Below are 19,581 nucleotides of genomic sequence, written 5' to 3' on the forward strand. Positions count from 1 at the left end.
GCCTGTAGTCCCAGCTACTCGGGAGGCTGAGGCAGGAGAATGGCGTAAACCAGGGAGGCGGAGCTTGCAGTGAGCTGAGATCCGGCCACTGCACTCCAGCCTGGGCGACAGAGCGAGACTCCGTCTCAAAAAAAAAAAAAAAAAAAAAAAAGAATGAGTAAGTGGCATGATGAGAAGTAAGATAATTTAACAGAATTATGTTGCCACTTGATATCTGACACATCGAAATAGTTGATGAATAAGTATGTTTGTGCAAATACAAGTCACTGTGAACGTGATTTGCTAATGCAGCTGGTGCAAGGGTCTTGACTTGGGTCTCCAGTTTGAGTGGAGTTGCTGTCAGAGACATGATTTCCCCCAACAGTGAGCAGCTCTCAGCAAAGTTCCAAACAAAACAACACCCAGTCATCCCTCAATTAAAACAAGAGGTACATTTCTGGTGTGTACTAGGCACTGAGTAATATTTGTTGTTGTTGTTTTGTTTTGTTTTTATTTTTTTATTTTTGAGACGGAGTTTTGCTCTTGTTGCCCAAGCTAGAGTGCAATGGGACGTCTCGGCTTACTGCAACCTCCACCTTCCGGGTTCAAGCGATTCTCCTGGCTCAGCCTCCCAAGTAGCTGGGATTACAGGTGCCAGCCACCACGCCTGGCTAATTTTTTGTATTTTTAGTAGAGATGGGGTTTCATCACGTTGGCCAGGCTGGTCTTGAACTCCTGACCTCAGATGATCCACCCGCCTCGGCCTTCTGAAGTGCTGGGATACAGGCGTGAGCCACTGCGCCTGGGCAAACAGTTTTGTTTTGCATGAATGACAGCATTGACCAGTAAGATGGGTTTGGAGAGACTTGGTTTCTGGAGAGGCTAAGTCAAACCCTGGGTCTTTGTTCCTTGGGGTTTTGGTTTTATTTTGCAGGAGGCTGTATAATTCATCTCTCTCTATCAAGCCCTCACTCCATCCCCATCCCAGTGCCTAGCGTAGCACTTTGCACGTGTGTTCTGCAGAGGACAGCTGCTGTTTTCATTATCACGTGCTGGGAATGTGAGGGTGGGAGGTCTGGGAGGCCCTTTTCAGCATCTCCTGCCTTCAGGCCCCTCAGATCTATATGACCTACAGGGACCCTGGCCATTCTTACTTGCCAGTAGGGAGGACAGAGGGGGCCACGGTAAGACAAGCGGTTGCTCTGGGGTCCTGCAGCCAGGCTGGTGGGAGCCTGTTCTCCCGGGCCGGTCCTGTGTCACCAAGACAATGAGAGCAAACACTTGCATAGCACTTGCTGTGTGCCAGATGAACTCAGTCACTCTTCGCAAAACCCAGTGAGGAAGGGCCTACAATTGTACTAACTTCACAGGTGAGGAAGCTGCAGCACAATTCCAAGGTCACACGCAAGGCAGTGATGGAGACAGGATCTGGGGATTTTCCAGAGATCTTTCTATGATTGATTTCTAATTTAGCTCCATCATGGTCAGAGAACATTCTCTAGAGGACTTTAATCCTTTTAAATTTATTGAGACTTGCTTTAGAGCTCAGCATATGGTCTGTCCTGGTAAATGTTCTATGTGGAGTTGCATTGAATGTGTTTCTGCTGTTGGTGGGTGCAGTGTTCTATAAGGGTCAATTGGGGCCAGTAGATTGATCACGTTATTCAAGTTTTCTCTATCGTTACTGATTTTCTACTTGTTCCATCAGTTATTGAGAGGAGTTTTGAAATCTAACCCTGTAATTGCAGGAAATTTATCCATTTCTCTTCAATTCTATCCATTTTTGCCTTATGCATTTTGAAGCTTTGTAATTAGGCACACAAATGTTTAGGACTGTTATGTCCTCTAGATGAATTGATGCGTGTCATTATATAATGTCTCTCCTTATTCCTGGTAACATTCCTTGTTCTGAAGTTAACTTTATTTGGTACTAATATAGGCACTCTGCCTTTCTGATGCTTAATGTTTGCATAGCATATCTTTTCCCCATTCGTTTACTCTCGACCCATCTAGATTATTATATTTAAAGAGCATTCCTTTTCTTTTCTTTTAAATAGAGATAGGGTCTCACTTTGTTGCCCAGGCAGGTCACGAACTCCTGGGCTCAAGTGATCCTCCCATCTTGGCCTCCCAAAGTGCTGGGATTACAGCTATGAGCCACCACACCTGACCAAGTGTGTGGTGAGTATCGGGGAGTGCTCACTGCAACCTCTACTTCCTGGGTTCAAGTGGTTCTCCTGCCTCAGCCTCCAGACTAGCTGGGACTACAGGTACATGCCACCATCCTGAGTAGCTGGGATTACAGGTACATGCCACCACACCCAGCTAATTTTTATATTTTTAGTAGAGGCAGGGTTTCACCATGTTGGCGAGGCTGGTCTTGAACTCCTGACCTCAAGTGATCTACCCGCCTCTGCCTCCCAAAGTGCTGGGATTATAGGCATGAACCGCCATGCCCCACCCCAAGTGTGTTTCTTATAAACAATGTACGCTTAGGCCTTGGAGCAAGGTTTGGCCAACTTTTTCTGCATTGGGCCAGATGGTAAATTTTTTTTTTTTGGAGATGAACTCTTGATCTGTCGCCTAGGCTGGAGTGCAATGGCACAATCTCAGCTCACTGCCTCCTGGGTTCAAGCAATTCTCCTGCCTTAGCCTCCCAAGTAGCTGGGACTACAAGCGCACGCCAGCATGCCTGGCTAATTTTTTGTATTTTAGTAGAGACAGGATTTCACCATGTTTTCCAGGCTGGTCTCAAACTCTGGAGCTCAGGCAATCCACTCGCCTCAGCCTCCTTAAGTGCTGGGATTACAGGCGTGAGCCACCATGTCTGGCCAGTAATTTTTCTTTTAAATTTTATTTCTATGCAATAGTTGTACATATTTTTGGGAGTACAGGTGACTTTTTTTTTTTTTTTTTTTGAGATGGAGTCTTGCTCTGTCACTCAGGCTGGCGTGCAGTAGTGTGATCACAGGTCACTGCAGCCTCAACCTCCCAGACTCAAGTGACCCTCCCACTTTAGCCTCCTGAGTATCTGGAATCACAATCACAGGTGTGCACCACCACACCCGGCTAAATTTTTTTGTTTTTGGTAGAGACGAAGTCTCACTATGTTGCCCAGGCTGGTCTCAAACTCTTGGGCTCAAGCAGTCTTCCCACCTCAGCATCCTGAAATGCTGGGATCAGGGTAATTGGGAAATCCATCACCTCAAACATTTATATTTTCTCTAAGTAAAGATGTTTTTAAATCTTTATCTTTATCCCTATTTTTTTAGAGACAGGGTCTTGCTCTGTCTTCAGGCTGGAGTGCAGTGTGACTATAGCTCACTAGAGCCTCAAACTCCTGGGCTCAAGGGATCTTCCTGCCTCAGCCTACTGAGTAGCTAGGACTATGTGCCTGACTAATTTATTATTATTATTATTACTTTTGTGTGTGTGTGTGTGTGTGTGTGTGTGTGTGTGTGTGTAGAGAGAGTTCTTACTTTGTTGCCCAGGCTGGTCTTGAACTCCTGGGCCTCAAGCGATCTTCCTGCCTCGGCCTCCCAAAGTGCTGGGATTACAGGCATGAGCCACTGCTCTGGCCCTAAGTAAAATATTTTGGACTTTGTTTGTCATATGGTCTTTGTTCCAGCTACTCAGTCTTCCATTGTAGTATAAAAGCTGTTGTAGATGATACATTAAATGAATGAGTGTGGCTGTGTTCCAATAAAACTTTATTTATGGATACTGACACTGAAATTTGAATTTTATATAAGTCATGTGTCATAAAATATTCCTGTTTTTTTTTTTTTTTTTTTTTTTCTGAAGCAAGATCTCTCTCTGTTGCCCAGGCTAGAATACAGTGGTACAATCTTGGCTCACCGCAGCCTCAACCTCCCAGGTTTAAGGAATCCTCCCACCTCAGCCTCTTGAGTAGCTGGAACCACAGGCACGTGCCACCAAATCTGGCTTTTTGTAGAGATAGAGTTTTGCCATGTTGCCTAGGCTGGTCTCAATTCCTGGGCCCAAGCAATCCACCCACCTTGGCCTCCCAAAGTGCTGGGATTATAGGTGTGAGCCACTGCACCCAGCCTGTTCTTTTGATTTCATTTTAACCATTTAAAAATGTGAAAACCGGCTGGGTGTGGTGGCTCACGCCTGTAATCCTAGCACTTTGGGAGGCCAACGCGGGCAGATTGCCTGAGCTCAGGGGTTCTAGACCAGCCTGGGCATCAAGGTGAAACCCCATCTCTACCAAAATACAAAAAATTAGCCTGGCGTGGTGGTGTGTGCCTGTAGTCCCAGCTACTTGGGAAGCTGAGGCAGGAGAATTGCTTGAACCTGGGAGGCAGAGGTTGCAGTGAACTGAGATCGTGCTACTGCACTCCAGCCTGGGCAACAGAGCGAGACTCTGATTTGGAGATGAAGTCTCGCTCTGTCATCCAGGCTGGAGTGATTATACATATAGGTTTTTACATATATATAGTATATGTATATGTGTATATATACGTATATGTATATGTGTATATATACGTATATGTATATATGTATGTACATATACATATACTATATATATGTAAGAACCATTCTTAGCTTATGGGGCTGTACAAAAATAGACAGCAGGCCAGATTTGGCCTGTGGGCCATAGTTAGCCAACCCTTGGTTCAAACCATTTACCCTTAATGTAATTACTGATATGGTTAGGTTTAAATCTGCCAATCTGCTATTTGTCCCATCTGTTCTTTGTTCCCCTTTTTCTCTTTTTCTATGTTTGAGGGTTTAGTGGGACTTTTTATTTTCTATTCTTTCGAGACAGGGTCTCACTCTGTCACCCAGGCTGGAGTGCAGTGGCACGAATACAACTCCTCGGCTCAAGCCATCCTCCTGCCTCAGCCTCCTGTGTAGCTAGGACCATACGTGCGCTCTACCATGCCCAGCTAATTTTTTTATTTTTTGTAGAGACGGGATCTCACTTCATTGCTCAGGCTGCTCAAACTCCTGAGTTCAAGCAATTTGCCTACCTTGGCCTCCCAAAGTGCTGGAATTACAGCATGAGCCACTGTGCCTGGCCTGTTGGGATTTTTAAGATTCTGTTGCCGGGCGCAGTGGCTCAAGCCTGTAATCCCAGCACTTTGGGAGGCCAAGACGGGTGGATCACAAGGTCAGGAGATCGAGACCATCCTGGCTAACCTGGTGAAACCCCGTCTCTACTAAAAAAATACAAAAAACTAGCTGGGCGAGGTGGCGGGTGTCTGTAGTCCCAGCTACTCGGGAGGCTGAGGCAGGAGAATGGCGTAAACCTGGGAGGCGGAGCTTGCAGTGAGCTGAGATCCAGCCACTGCACTCCAGCCTGGGTGACAAAGCAAGACTCCGTCTCAAAAAAAAAAAAATTCTGTTTATCTCTACTCTTGACTTGTTAACTATGCTTCTTTGTTCTATTTTTCTTAGTGGTTTTCTGGATTTACAATATGCATCTTTATTACAAAATATTTTCAAGTAACATTATACCATTTCACATAAGATATAAGACCTTGACAACATATGTTCCTCTCACGCTCCCATCCTTTGAGCTCTGCATATCTTATGAACCCCATAATACATTAGGTTTGTGTGTATGTGTGTGTGTGTGTGTTAAACAGTAAATGCAGCTGGTGTGGTGCAGCGCTCACGCCTATAATCCTAACACTTTGGGAGGCTGAGGTGGGAGGATTGCTTGAACCCAGGAGTCCAACACCAGCCTGGGCAACATAGCGAGACCTCACCTCTACAAAAAAATAAGAAACATTAGCCAGGCATGGTGATGCGTGCCTGTGGTCCCAGCTACGTGGGAGGCTGAGGTGGGAGAATTGCTTGGGTCCAGGAGGCTGAGGCTACAGTGAGCTATGTTCATGTCTTTCCACCCCAGAGCGAGACCCTGTCTCAGAAACAAAACAAAATCACTAAATGCTTCATAAGGAAATTTGAAAGTGAGGAATATATCTTTTTTATTTACCCACAAATCTACCATTTGAAGAGGGTACCCTTCACCCCTTCTGGTACATCCACGTTTCTATCTGGTGGTGTGTTTCTTTTAGCTGCAGAACTTCCTTTAATATTTCTTGCTGTGCAGGTCTGCTGGCAATTAATTCTCCCAGCTTTGGTTTTGTATGAAAAATGTGTTAGTGTGTCTTCTTTGAGGGATATTTTTGCCTGCTGTGGAATTCTAGGTTGACAGCTTGTTTTGATTTTTCTTTCAGCATGTTGCATCGTCTTTGGGCTTGCACACTCTCTGACAAGAAGTCGACTGGCACCCATGTTATCTTTGATTATCTGAATGTAATATGTTTTCCCCCTTCTAGCTGCTTTTAAGATGTTTCTCTTTATTGCTGGTTTTCAGCAATTGATTAGAATGTGTCTTGGTGCGTTTTATAAATATGTGTGTTTAGCCTACCTGGGGTTTATGGAGCTTAGATCTGCAAGTTTATGGTTTTCATCAAATTTGAAAAGTTGTAGGCCATTACTTCATCAGATTTTTTTGCCATTGAGGCTCTGCGCTCATTTTCAGTCACTTTTTCCTTTCTGTGCTTTATTTTGGATAGATTCTATTGCAGTCTTCAAATTCTCTAATCTTTTTTTTTTTTTGAGATGGATTTCCACTCTTGTCGCCTAGGCTGGAGTGCAGTGGCGTGATCTCAGCTCACCGCATCCTCCACCTCCTGGGTTCAAGCGGTTCTCCTGCCTCAACCTCGCAAGTAGCTGGGATTACAGGCATGCACCACCACGCCCGACTAATTTTATATTTTTAGTAGAGACAGGGTTTCTCCATGTTGGTCAGGCTGGTCTAGAACCCCTGAGCTCAGGCAACCCATCCACGTCGGCCTCCCAAAGTGCTAGGATTACAGGCGTGAGCCACCGTTCTTTTCTTTTTCTTTTTCTTTCTTTCTTTTTTTTTTTTTTTTTGAGACAAAGTCTTACTCCATCGCCCAGGCTGGAGCACGGTGGCACAATCTCAGCTTACTGCAACCTCCGCCTCCCAGGTTCAGGCAATTCTCCTCCCTCAGCCTCCTGAGTAACTGGGATCACAGGCATGCACCACCACACTTGGCTAAGTTTTGTATTTCTGGTAGAGACGGGTTTTCGCCATGTTAGTCAGGCTGTTCGCAAACTCCTGAACTCAGCTTATCCTCCCACCTTGGCCTCCCAAAGTGCTGGGATTTTTTTTTTTTTTGTCTTTTTAAAGATAAGGTCTCACTCAGTCATCCAGACTAGAGTGCAGTGATGATCAGGCTCACTGCAGCCTTAAACTCCTGGCCTCAAGTGATCCTCCCACCTCAGCCTCCCAAGTTGCTGGGACTATAGGCAGGCACCACTACACCCGTCTAATTTTTTTATTTTTTTGTAGAGACAGGGTCTGGCTATGTTGACCAGGCTTATCTCAAAGTCCCAGCCTCAAGTGATGCTCCCGCCTCGGCCTCCCAGTGTGCTAGGATTACAGGCATGAGCCACGGTGCCTGCCCAAATTCCCTCAGCTTTTCTGCTACCGTGTCTAATCTGTGTAATCCCTTTCAGTAAAATTTTTCTTTCAGATGTGTGTATTTCATTCTCTAAAAGTTCTGTTCACTTCTTTTTTATGTCTTCTGTTCCTTTCATTATGTTCATGTTTTTCTCTAGACCCCTGAGCATTCTGAACATATTTATAATAGCTGTTTTCATGTCCTTGTCTGCTAATTCCATCATCATCTATGTTAATTCTGGGTCTGTTTCAATTGAGTGATTTTTCTCTTGGTTATAGGTTATAGGTCACATTTTCCTGCACCTTTGTTTACCTGGTCTTTTTTTTTTTTTTTTTGAGACATGAGTCTTGCTTTGTGGCCCAGGCCAGAGTGCAGTGGTGATCTTGGTTCACTGCAACCTCCACCTCCTGGATTCCAGCGATTCTCATGCCTCTGCCTCCCAAGTAGCTGGGATCACAGGCGTGCACTATCACACCCAGCTAATTTTTGTATTTTTAGTAGAGACGGGGTATTGCCATGTTGACCAGGTTGTCCTTGAACTCCTGGCCTCAAGCAATCCGCCCACCTCGGCCTCCTAAAATGCTGGGATTACAGGTGTGAGCCACCATGCCCAACCTGGTCTTTTTTTTAAAAAAATTACATAATAGGCTGGGTGCGGTGGCTCATGCCTGTAATCCCAGCACTTTGGGAGGCCGAGATGGGCGGATCACAAGGTCAGGAGATCGAGACCATCCTGGCTAACACAGTGAAACCCCGTCTCTACTAAAAACACAAAAAATTAGCTGGGCGTGGTGGCAGGCGCCTGTAGTCCCAGCTACATGGGAGGCTGAGGCAGGAGAATGGCGTGAACCCAGGAGGCGGAGCTTGCAGTGAGCCGAGATCGCGCCACTGCACTCCAGCCTGGGTGACAGAGCGAGACTCCATCTCAAAACAAACAAACAAACAAAATTACATAATAGGCCAAGCTTGGTGGCTCATGCCTGTAATCCCAGCACCTTGGGCGGCCGAGGCGGGTAGATCACCCGAGGTCAGGAGTTCAAGGCCAACCTGCCAACATGGTGAAACCCCATTTCTGCTAAAAATACAAACATTAGCCAAGTGTGCTGGCAAGTGCCTGTAATCCCAACTATTCAGGAAGCTGAAGCAGGAGAATCGCTTGAACCTGGAAGGCGGAGGTTGCAGTGAGCTGAGATCGTGCCACTGCACTCCAGCCTGGGCAACAGAGTGAGACTCCATCTCAAAAAAGAAAAATTACATAACAGACATTGTTTACATTGCTGAATATATTTCTCTAAAGGGTATTAGAGACTTTTCCTGGAATCTAGTTAAGTTACTTGTGAATTACTTTGATCCTTCTAGGCCTGTTTTTAAACTCTTTTAGGACAACTTTAGCATTGCCTTTATTCTAGGGCTAACTTAATCCTATTTCTAGTATGTTACACTTTTGGGTCTCTACTGAATGTCTCATGTATTCAGTGAAATCTTTCTACTCTGGCTGGAGGGAACTCAAAAGGCTCTCAGCCCTGTGTGAACTCTTAAGAATTATTCTCGGCCGGGCGCGGTGGCTCAAGCCTGTAATCCCAGCACTTTGGGAGGCCGAGATGGGCGGATCACGAGGTCAGGAGATCGAGACCATCCTGGCTAACACGGTGAAACCCCGTCTCTACTAAAAATACAAAAAACTAGCCGGGCGAGGTGGCAGGCGCCTGTAGTCCCAGCTACTCGGGAGGCTGAGGCAGGAGAATGGCGTGAACCCGGGAGGCGGAGCTTGCAGTGAGCTGAGATCCGGCCACTGTACTCCAGCCTGGGCGGCAGAGCAAGACTCCGTCTCAAAAAAAAAAAAAAAAAAAAAAAAGAATTATTCTCTCCTTGAAAGTTGCTCTTGTCCAGCCCCACAGAGTTTCACCCCATGCATGCACAGATTGATATTCAGTCAAAGACTCAAGGGGACCACCGGTTTCTGAACCCTCTCTCTCTTCACAGCTCCCTCCTCTCAGGCACTCTGTCCCCCAGATTCCAGCCATCTTGGCCTGCCTGATCGCCAGTCTCCATCTCTGCAACTCAGCAGGATTGCTGGGCTGTTTGGGCTTCCCTTCCTATAAATTAAATCCAGCCAAACAGCCTGGACAATGATAAGACTCATTTTGTTTCTCTTCTCAGGAATCACAGTTCTACAATGTCTGTTGTCCTATGTCTTTATTTTTATTTTTTAAAATTACAATAATGTTTATATATCTTTGATCATTTTTATAAAGTTCTTTGAACATGTTAGCAAACTTATCCTATCTTTTCAATTTTCTTTAAGCATTGAAAACTTTACAAACCATCAGTTATCTTAAAATGGTTGAGATTCTTTTTCCTTTTTTCCCTTAAAGAGTCTACACCAGGGTGGGTCTTTTAGACACCCCTATTTTCTAAGGGCATGTAATCAATTCTCAAATCAACTTTTTCCAAATAGAAATTCCTGTACGAACAGGGCCAGTCTACGGTAAATTAATTTAGATGATGGTGTTAGTTTTCAAAACGCTTTTAATAAGTAAATAAAGGGGCGATATAAAATGTGGCAGTTTGCTTGGTAAATCTTAATTGCGAAATTTCTTCTTCTTTCGGAACTTTTTTCCTGCTGCATTTGCTGCTTTTTCAGCCATGATCTCTAAGTACTTCCTTCGGCTGTATCTTCTGAACTCAGAATCAGCCAGCAGTTCTTCCACAATAGTTCTTTTCCTTTGCTTCTTGGGAATTCGTGAATGGTAGAAATCAGCTGGATTGTCAACAATGGTTCCAATCTGGAAGTACTTGGGGAAGCCATCTCTATCATTTTTCTTGTAAAATCTTTGGGTCCATGCTGGCTCTCATCTTCAGTGCTTTGAGATCATTTTTCAGTTCATTTGTCATTTCTGGAGCTTTCATACCAAACCAGCTATCCCCTGCTGTTTTTTGTCATTCTTCTCTGCGTTTTTTCTGAAGTTCATACTTTGATTCACTATATGGTGGAACACAGTGGTTTTTTTCAAAATCAGGTGTAATGACAGCTTTCTGCAGAAGCTCATTTTTATTTTTCTCCTTGATCTGTGTTAGGGTTCTCTTGTTAGACTGTAGTTTATCTGCATTGAAATTAATATACAAACCACCCAACTGCTTGATACTCAGACCAGGGTCTATGCTGCTGCTTGTCAGCTTTAGAAGTTTAGCCTTTGTGCTATTTAGTAAGTCTTCTTCATCACTACACTCATCTTCATTTTCGTCATGGTCTGATGAATCTTCTTCACTTTTTTCACCCTCTTCCTCTTCTTTTTCTTCCTCAGTGGCAACCTCACTTGCTTTGTCTTCCTCTTCCAAGTAAAAATTTTTATCAGCACTCATTCCAGGAGTTGTGTCAATTACAAACAATGCATTGTCACATGACAGACTTCCTGTGTCTCCACTTAATGACTCCCTTTGGCCACTATTTTCAACAAAACATAAAGTATCCTCTTCATTCTCACTGTTTTCAGACTGTTGGCTTTCATCACTGCTGAGAACTAATAATATGTCTTTAAATAGTTTCCTGGTCGGGCATGGTCGCTCACGCTTGTAATCCCAGCACTTTAGGAGGCTGAGGCAGGTGGATCACCTGAGGTCAGGAGTTTGAGACCAGCCTGGCCAACATGGCGAAACCCCGTCTCTGCTAAAAATACAAAAATTAGCCGGGCGTGATGGAGGGCACCTGTAATCCCAGCTACTCAGGAGGCTGAGGCAGGAGAATGGTGTGAACCTAGGAGGCAGAGCTTGCAGTGAGCTGAGATTGTGCCACTGCACTCCAGCCTGGGTGACAGAGCAAGACTCCGTCTCAAAAAAACAAAAACAAAAAACAAAAAACAAACCAAAAAAACAAAACAGGCCGGGCACAGTGGCTCATGCCTGTAATCCCAGCACTTTGGGAGGCCAAGGCAGGCGGATCACAAGGTCAGGAGATCAAGACCAGCCTGGCTAACACGGTGAAACCCCATCTCTACTGAAAACTACAAAAAATTAGCTGGGCGTGGTGGTGGGCGCCTGTAGTCCCAGCTACTCAGGAGGCTGAGGCAGGAGAATGGCGTGAACCCGGGAGGCGGAGCTTGCAGTGAGCCAAGATCGCACCACTGCACTCCAGCCTGGGCGACAGAGCGAGACTCCGTCTCAAAACAAACAAACAAACAAAAAAAGTTTCATGTATTCTATCCAGCTCTTTAGCTGTTTATGGTGGGAAGGTATTTCCAAACCATCTTACTCTTTTATATCTGGAAGCAGAAATCTCCAGATGCAATATTTACAACCAGGGAGTCTGGCTTCAGAATCCACACTCCCTGCTTCTGCATCCAGCAATCACTGAGCCTTCTGGATGCTGGGGTCACTTGGGAGGGGCACCACCAATGGGGGGCATGGCCACGGGGGCAGGGTGGCAGGGGTGGCTCCAGCCCATGGCTCACCCCTCCCACTTCTCAGGTGGGCCTTCACCTTGATCATCATCTCCTCCTACACGGCCAACCTGGCCGCCTTCCTCACCGTGCAGCGCATGGAGGTGCCTGTGGAGTCGGCCGATGACCTGGCAGATCAGACCAACATCGAGTACGGCACCATCCATGCTGGCTCCACCATGACCTTCTTCCAGGTGGGGCTACCAGAACCTCTTGGGCATGGTATTGGGATCCCTGCCATGCAAAGCAGCTCAGGATAGGTCTGGGCAGGGTCTCCTGGGTCAGAGGGACTGACTGTCAGTAGCAGCTTTGGAGGCTGGGGAGCAGAAAACGTTCTGTCATGGGGATCACAGCTGGCTGGCTAGGGAACTGGGGAATGAGGGCAGGGAGGCATATGTGGTATCAAATGTCAATGTCATATGGGCCAAATGGGATCAAGGAGGCTGCTGGAAGTGTCGGGACCAGAAATATGGGCTGACAGAGAGAAGGGAAGGCCCTTCAAGGTGAAAAGTGCTTGATCCTTTTTATTTTGGGGTGGTGGGAAACAAAGAAAAGGAAAGCAAGCTTGGCAGGGAGGTCCTAGTGGTCTAAAGGAGGCCTGAGTTGGGCAGGGGTCACTGGCTGGAGGATTAAGGGGGAGGAGGTGGAGGTGCACTCACCGGACCCCCAGATGGGTGGTGGGCACAGTGGCTGTGGGGATGCCTTGGACCTGGCCTGGACAGTTTGTCCATCTCATCTCTCTCCTCTGCTTTGGCTCTTTCTGTCTTCCTTTGATCACCTTGAACTCTCCTGGGTTGAGGGAGACTTCCTGGAGGACGGGAAGGGCTCGGGGAAAGGAAGCGGCTGGAAAGACCCTCCCCTGTCTTCCCCTGTGCAGAATTCACGGTACCAAACGTACCAGCGCATGTGGAACTACATGCAGTCGAAGCAGCCCAGCGTGTTCGTCAAGAGCACAGAAGAGGGCATCGCCCGCGTCCTCAACTCCCGCTATGCCTTCCTGCTCGAGTCCACCATGAATGAGTACCACCGGCGCCTCAACTGCAACCTCACCCAGATTGGGGGACTCCTCGACACCAAGGGCTACGGCATCGGCATGCCGCTGGGTACGGCACAGCGTGGTGTGGAACACAGCGGGGCCATGGGCATCCGAAACCACCTGTGAGCAGGCCCAGGACCGGGCCAGGCACCCCCGAGGCAGGCTGGGTGTGTTGCATGTGGCCTCCTGGCTGTATGGTCTTGGACAGGTGACACCACCATCCTGAGCCTTTGTGCCCCCAACCTACAAAACCAGGCCTAGCAGCAATCCAGCCCTCGCAGAGCTATTGGGAGAATTCAGTGAGACTGTGTGTACAATTCAGTATATGTGGGTGGTGGGGCTTGCTGTCTTCCCTCAAGGGCCCCTTGAGGGAGTGAGGACCTGGTCTTATTTGTTTCCTATTTCCTGCATAAAACCTATAGCCTGGCTCAGAGCAGGTGCTTGAAAAATGCTTGTAAGATGGATGGGAAGGATGGAGGGATCTGGTAGGGAGACTTGTATTGCCTATTTACATTTCAGGACACTTTTTTTTTTGTTTTTTTTTGAGACGGAGTCTTGCTCTGTCACCCAGGCTGGAGTGCAGTGGCACGATCTCGGCTCACTACAAGCTCTGCTTCCTGGGTTCACACCATTCTCCTGCCTCAGCCTCCCAAGTAGCTGGGATTACAGGCCCCCGCCACCACGCCCAGCTAATTTTTGTATTTTTAGTAGAGACGGGGTTTCACTATGTTGGCTAGGCTGGTCTCAACCTCCTGACCTCAGGTAATCCGCCCGCCTCAGCCTCCCAAGGTGTTGGGATTACAGACATGAGCCACGTCGCGTGGCCCAGAACATGTTTTTCCAGGACTCAGTGCTAGAAATCATGACCAAATTGTCATCAAATTTTGGCATTTTGACTTTTAAAATCATCCACGTACTGATGACACCTGTATTAGTTATCTATTACTGCATAGCAAATTGCCCCAGATCTTAGCAGTTTTGTAGGTGAGTCGGTGCCAGGGAAGCAGTGTAGGTTAGTGCTTGGAGGACAGGCCCAGGAGTCACACCGACCTGGATTCAAATCCCAGTTCCGTCTGGTCACTGTGATTTATGCCTATAATTCCAGTGCTTTGGGAGGCCAAGACAGAAGGATCACTTGAGCCTAAGAGTTTGAGACCAGCATGGGCAACATAGCAAGACCCTGTCTCTACAAAAAATTAAAAAATTAGCCAAGTGTGGTATGCACCTGTAGTCTCAGCTACAGGCTGAGGTAGGAGGATCACTTGAGCCCAGGAAGTGGAGGTGGCAGTGAACAATGATCATGCCACTGTATGCAAGCCTGGGTAACCAAGTGAGACTCTGTCTCAAAAAAAAAAAAAAAGAAATCCCAGTTTCCTCCCTGACCCAGCGCACAGCCTTAAGCAAGTGTATCGCTTTCCTCATTCAGAAACACTTGCCTCAGGTGGGAATACCTGCCCCACAGGATCATCATAAGACCTGAGTAAACCCAGGGTCTGGCACACAGTTGGTGCCTGGTAGATATTAATCACCTTCACCTACCCATGTCTCTGATTCTGTGGTAGATGGTCAGGAAGTATCTTAGTCAATGAAGAAATAAGTATAGAATAGGGTGTGTGAGGTGTTGAAACCCAAGGATAGCTTAAGGGCAGGACTTGAGGGTGGGGAGGAGAGGTAGTCCAGGGAGAAGTGTGGATGGGGATTCGTCTGGTGTCCTACTGCATACCAAGTCCCGCAATGGATGCTGTGATACCCTGACGGGGCTGCAGATGACAGATGATAAACACATAGCCATATAATACAGTGTTAGGTGGTAACAGCTGCTCCAAAGTAAATTAAGGGGAAGACACTGACAGGGAGTGGGGCACTTGGTGCCATTTTAAATAAAGTCGTCAGAATAGACTCCCTGGGGAGCCAGCATGTGGGCAGAGACCTGGATGAAGTGCGGAGAGGAACATTCCAGGCAGAGGCAGAGGTCCTAAGACAGGACTGTGTGTGATGGATTTGGGGAGCATCCAGGAGGCTGGTGGGGCTGGAGCTGAGAGCCGTGGGGATGAGGGTGTCTGAGAGTGGCTGAGGGGAGGAGCTTGCAACAGGAAGCCACGGAGAGTCCTGAGCACAGGAAAGGCGTGGCCTATGACTCTTCCTAACACTGTCTCTCTGGCTGCTGTGTTGAGAGGAGACTGGGCAGGGTGGGGGTGGGTGAGGGGAGGCCACAGGGAAGACCCCGGGCACGTGGTGGAAGCGGGGGAAGGCTGTGGTGAGGGAACAGTTTGGGGTTTGGGGCGGGCAGGGCTGCGGGGCTCCGATGGCTGGTCCAGCCCCTCATGTGCCCGCCCAGGCTCCCCATTCCGGGATGAGATCACACTGGCCATCCTGCAGCTTCAGGAGAACAACCGGCTGGAGATCCTGAAGCGCAAATGGTGGGAGGGGGGCCGGTGCCCCAAGGAGGAGGACCATCGAGCTAAAGGTCAGCTTCTGCGTGTGGTGTCCCCTTCCCACAGCCCCCTCCCAGCCCCCTTCCCACACGGCCCCGACTCCATGACTCCCCAACTCCCTTTGCCCCCCAGGTTTGGGCATGGAGAACATTGGTGGCATTTTTGTCGTACTCATCTGTGGCCTCATCATTGCTGTCTTCGTGGCGGTCATGGAATTCATATGGTCCACACGGAGGTCAGCAGAGTCCGAGGAGGTGAGGAGGCTAGGGGCGGGGATGGGCAGGAACAGGGACCCCCAGGGGCTGAGGTGCGTGAAGATCGTGGCATTGGGAGCCATACGTGGAGGGTGGTGGGGATCGTGAGAAGGGCGGAGGAATGCAGGAGGTGGGGAAGTAAGAGAGCTGATGGGGCCAGAGAATCAGCGCGTGAGGAAGAACAGGAGGGAAAGTAGGTACAGGGAATGATGAGGATGCAGGGAGAGGAGGTGAGGGACAGGATGTGGGGAGCCACAGAGGCAGAAAAGCAAGAAGAAATAAGAGAAGAAACAGGGCCGGGTGCAGTGACTCACGCCTGTAATCCCAGCACTTTGGGAGGCTGAGGCGGGTAGATCACCTGAGGTCAGGAGTTCAAGATCAGCCTGGCCAACATGGTGAAACCCCATCTCTACTAAAAATACAAAAATTAGCTGGGCGTGGTGGCACACACCTGTAATCCCAGCTACTCGGGAGGCTGAGGTGGGAGGATCGCTCGAACCCGGGAGGTGGAGACTGAAGTAAGCTGAGATCGTGCCACTGCACTCCAGCCTGGGTGACAGAGGGAAACTCCGTCTCAAATTAAAAAAAAAAAAAAAAAAAAAAAAAGAAGAGGAGAAACAGATGAGGAAACAGTAGACGATGGAACCTGAAGGGGACATAGCCCTGGTCTGGTCCTACACCGTGTTCAGGAGGGCTGCTTCCGTGTCCCTGGGGGCTGCCCAGCCACACCCCTGCATTTTCAGACCCATTCGTGCTCTTGCACCCCTGGACTGCTGGTTCCCCACTTCCCCTCTCTCTGTCAGCCTCCAGCCCTTCATCCCCTCCTCACATCCAGCGGCTGACCTTACATCTACTCCCCAGACCCTGGCTCTGCATCCAGCTGCCTGCCAGTGTTCTGCACTTGGCTCGAGGACTCCTCTGAAGGAGCTGTCCATGCTGCTAGTAAAGGTGCCCTCCACCTGTGTCCAGGTTGCCTTCCCAAGGACATCCCTCCAGCAAGTCTCTCCTTTCCTCCTGCAGCATCAGTTATCCTCTGTTTATTGGATTCAGGCCACCGACATACAAATGTGCTGTCATTTCTCCAGTCTTAAAGAAACCCTCTCCCGACCTCACTTTCCCTCCCAGCCACCACCCACTTTCTCCCCTTCTCTTTACAGCCTTGGCAGCAGTGGGGGTCTCCCTGATGTTTCCAGTTTCTTCTTTCCTCCCATTTCCTCTTGCCCCCACTCCAGTCTGGCATCTGTCCCTGCCACTCCACTGAAGCCACTCTTGTCACCAACAACTTCCACGTCTGAAATTCCCGGTCTCAGGCCTCATCTATATGAGGTAGCAATGGGCTTCGGCACAGCCAGTCACTCTCAGTCCTCAAAGCCCCTTCTTCCCCTTCTCCCACCTCTCTGGTCACTCCTTCCCAGACTCCCTCGTTGGGTTTCTCTTTCTCCCCAGCCTCTGTTGTGGGGCTCCAGGGCTCAGTCCTTATACTGCTTCTCTTCTCGGTCTTTCTCTACTCCTTCGGTGATCCCACCAGCCAAATGGCTCTTAAGACCCACTATGTGCTGGTGACTCTTGTGTTAGTTATTTATTGCTATCATAAAAATGACCTTAACAGCTTTAAAAAGCCAGCTTCCATTGGTTCACAGTTTCTGTGGGTCCAGAGCCTGGGAGCAGCTTAGTTGAATGTTTCTGGCTGCCGTGGGTCTCTGGTGAGATCATAGTCATGTTTTTTGACCAGACTGCTGTGGTCTGAAGGCTCAACAAGGGGTGGAGGGTTCCCTTCTAAGATGGCTCACTGTCCCAAATGTCCCCATGGGATTTTAGTTTCTGGAAGTAGCCAAGTGACAACATGGAGAGACCAATTTCATCGAAAGATGATTTTTGCCCAGGTATGGTGGCTCATGCCTGTAATCCAAGCACTTTGGGAGGGCATATCGCCTGAGGCCAGGAGTTCAAGACCAGCATGGCCAACATGGTGAAACCTTGTCTCTACTAAAAATACAAAAATTAGCCAGGCATGGTGGTGCACACCTATAGTCCCAACTACTCAGGAGGCTGAGACAGGAGAATTACTTAAATCTGGGAGGCGGAGGTTGCAGTGAGTCGAGATCGCATCACTGCCTCCAGCCTGGGCAACAGAGTGAGACTGTCTCAAAAAGAAAAAGAAAGAAAAATGATTTTTATTCCTTAACATTTCCCAGGAGAAGGGGGCACAAGGGAAACACTAGAAGCAGGAGCCAGCAGCCCCACACCCTTTATTGGGGTTTCCTCGGGAAAGCCAAGGCAGGGCAGGGGAAACAGCTTACAACTGACCAGTTTGAATAATGTCAGTGGACTCTGGGCTATAGGGGCTGGCCCTAGTTATCTGGTACCTGGCCCCTGGGTTCATTTAGGGCAGGAAGAATATTGGCTTGGTATGTGAGAGTTAGGTAAAAGGGGAGGTTGGGGGTATAGACTCAGGATTGGTTGGTTTGCACATGAAAGGCAGCTGAGCCCTCTGCTATCTCTAAGGCTTGGCTAGTTCTGGGAGGGGTAGTCTCTCCCCAGCCTGCAAGATGTTTAAAGTGTCAAAACATCCTAAGATACAGAAAATAAAAAACACGATGAATACACTCACATGGCAGTTGGCAGGAGGCCTCGGTTCCTCAAGCAAGGGCCTCTCCAAGGACTGTTTGAGTGTCTTCATACCATGGGGCAGCTGAGATCCCCCAGGGCGAGTAATCAGAGAGAGCAAGGTGGAACAGAATGTGCAATTGCCAAGCCTAATTCTGTTGGTCACACAGACCAGCTCTGATACGCTGTCAGAGGGGATTACACAGGGGTATGGATGCAGGAGGTGGGATCTTGAGGGCTGCCTGCCTTAACCCACAAATATGTGTCTCCCCTGAAGCCAAGGTCTGCAACTTCAGCTCCACACTTGGCATCTCCACTTGGATGTCTGATAGGTGTGCACGTGATGCAATGTGTCCAATATTGGGCTTCTGCCCACCCGTGAGGCAACTTGGTCCTTCCAGTTGCTCAGGCCAAAATATTGGACTTTTGTTTCACTATTCCCTCTCTTCCATGCCCCGTATCTGATCTCTTAGCAGATCCTATTGGCTTCACCTTCAGAATATGTCTAGAATCCAGCCCCTTCTCAGGTCACTCTGGTCCAGCCACCCCCATCTCCTGCCCGAGTTATTGTCATAGCTTCCTCCATGGACTCCCTGCTCTTACCCTTGGCCTCCCTACAATCTGTTCTCAACACAGCTCCAGAGTGATCCTGTGAAAACACAGCAGTCCTGTATCTAAAGTTCTCCAGTGGCTCCCATCTGACTCTTCCATTCTGATTGTCAGAATGAAAGCCAAAAATCCTTCCAATGGTTTATGGGCCTTAGCAGAGCCAGCCGCCTTTGACCTCATTTCCCTGTCTTCCCTGTGCACGCCCCCCTCCAGCCAGGCTGACCGGCTTGCAGTGCCTCAGACGTGCCAAGTCGCTCCCACCTGGGCACTCCAGCCCTGCCTGGTTATCTGTCCAGCATGCTGGCGTCCCAGGTCTCCACGTGGCTCACCCTGTCTTTATTTAAGGATCCTTCTCTCAGTGAGGTCTTCCTTGACTGCCCTGTCTCAGAATTCATCACCACTCCCTACCCATACACCTTAGGCCTCTTCCCGATTTTCTTTCCAAAGCACTCATTGCGCCTAACATACTACATGAATGTTTGTTATCTTCTGTCTGCACACTTGAGTATAACCTCCACGAAGGCTGGGACTTCTGTCTGTTTCGTTCTCTGCCATATATCCCCAGTGCCCAGAATAGTGCCACGGGCACACAGCAGGCCACGGGTAAATATGCCTTGCAATAATGAACGCATGGATGGGGGCAGAGGATGGGAAATCAGGAGGGAAGAACTGGAGAAAATTTAGAGTGAAAAGTCCAGAGGAAAGAGAGGAGCGTAGGTGGAAGGTGAAGGGCAGATTCAGGAACAAACTCAGAGA

At 48.3% G+C, this 19,581-nt stretch overlaps 1 protein-coding gene, 1 long non-coding RNA gene and 1 pseudogene across 3 annotated transcripts in view; 1 reads left to right on the forward strand and 2 right to left on the reverse strand.

Annotated features, from left to right (window-relative positions):
- GRIK5 (glutamate ionotropic receptor kainate type subunit 5) overlaps positions 1-19,581 on the forward strand; it is a 77,407-nt gene that overhangs the window by 56,617 nt on the left and 1,209 nt on the right. Inside the window, exons 16-19 of the mRNA XM_025366192.1 lie at positions 11,913-12,078; positions 12,762-12,987; positions 15,259-15,387; positions 15,488-15,609. Coding sequence (XP_025221977.1) covers positions 11,913-12,078; positions 12,762-12,987; positions 15,259-15,387; positions 15,488-15,609 — 643 coding nt within the window. The remainder of the gene's footprint in view (positions 1-11,912; positions 12,079-12,761; positions 12,988-15,258; positions 15,388-15,487; positions 15,610-19,581) is intronic.
- Positions 9,728-10,970, reverse strand: LOC112612144 (annotated as a pseudogene). The gene has a single exon (XR_003116817.1). The product of XR_003116817.1 is annotated as a deoxynucleotidyltransferase terminal-interacting protein 2 pseudogene (transcript).
- On the reverse strand, positions 13,807-16,976 carry LOC112612149. Its single transcript, XR_003116821.1, has 2 exons — positions 16,256-16,976; positions 13,807-16,176 (listed from the first exon to the last, which is right to left on the reverse strand). It is a non-coding gene; the product is annotated as an uncharacterized LOC112612149 (long non-coding RNA).

The sequence above is a fragment of the Theropithecus gelada genome, chromosome 19 (assembly GCF_003255815.1).
Source record: "Theropithecus gelada isolate Dixy chromosome 19, Tgel_1.0, whole genome shotgun sequence".
Classification (NCBI taxonomy): Eukaryota; Metazoa; Chordata; class Mammalia; order Primates; family Cercopithecidae; genus Theropithecus; species Theropithecus gelada.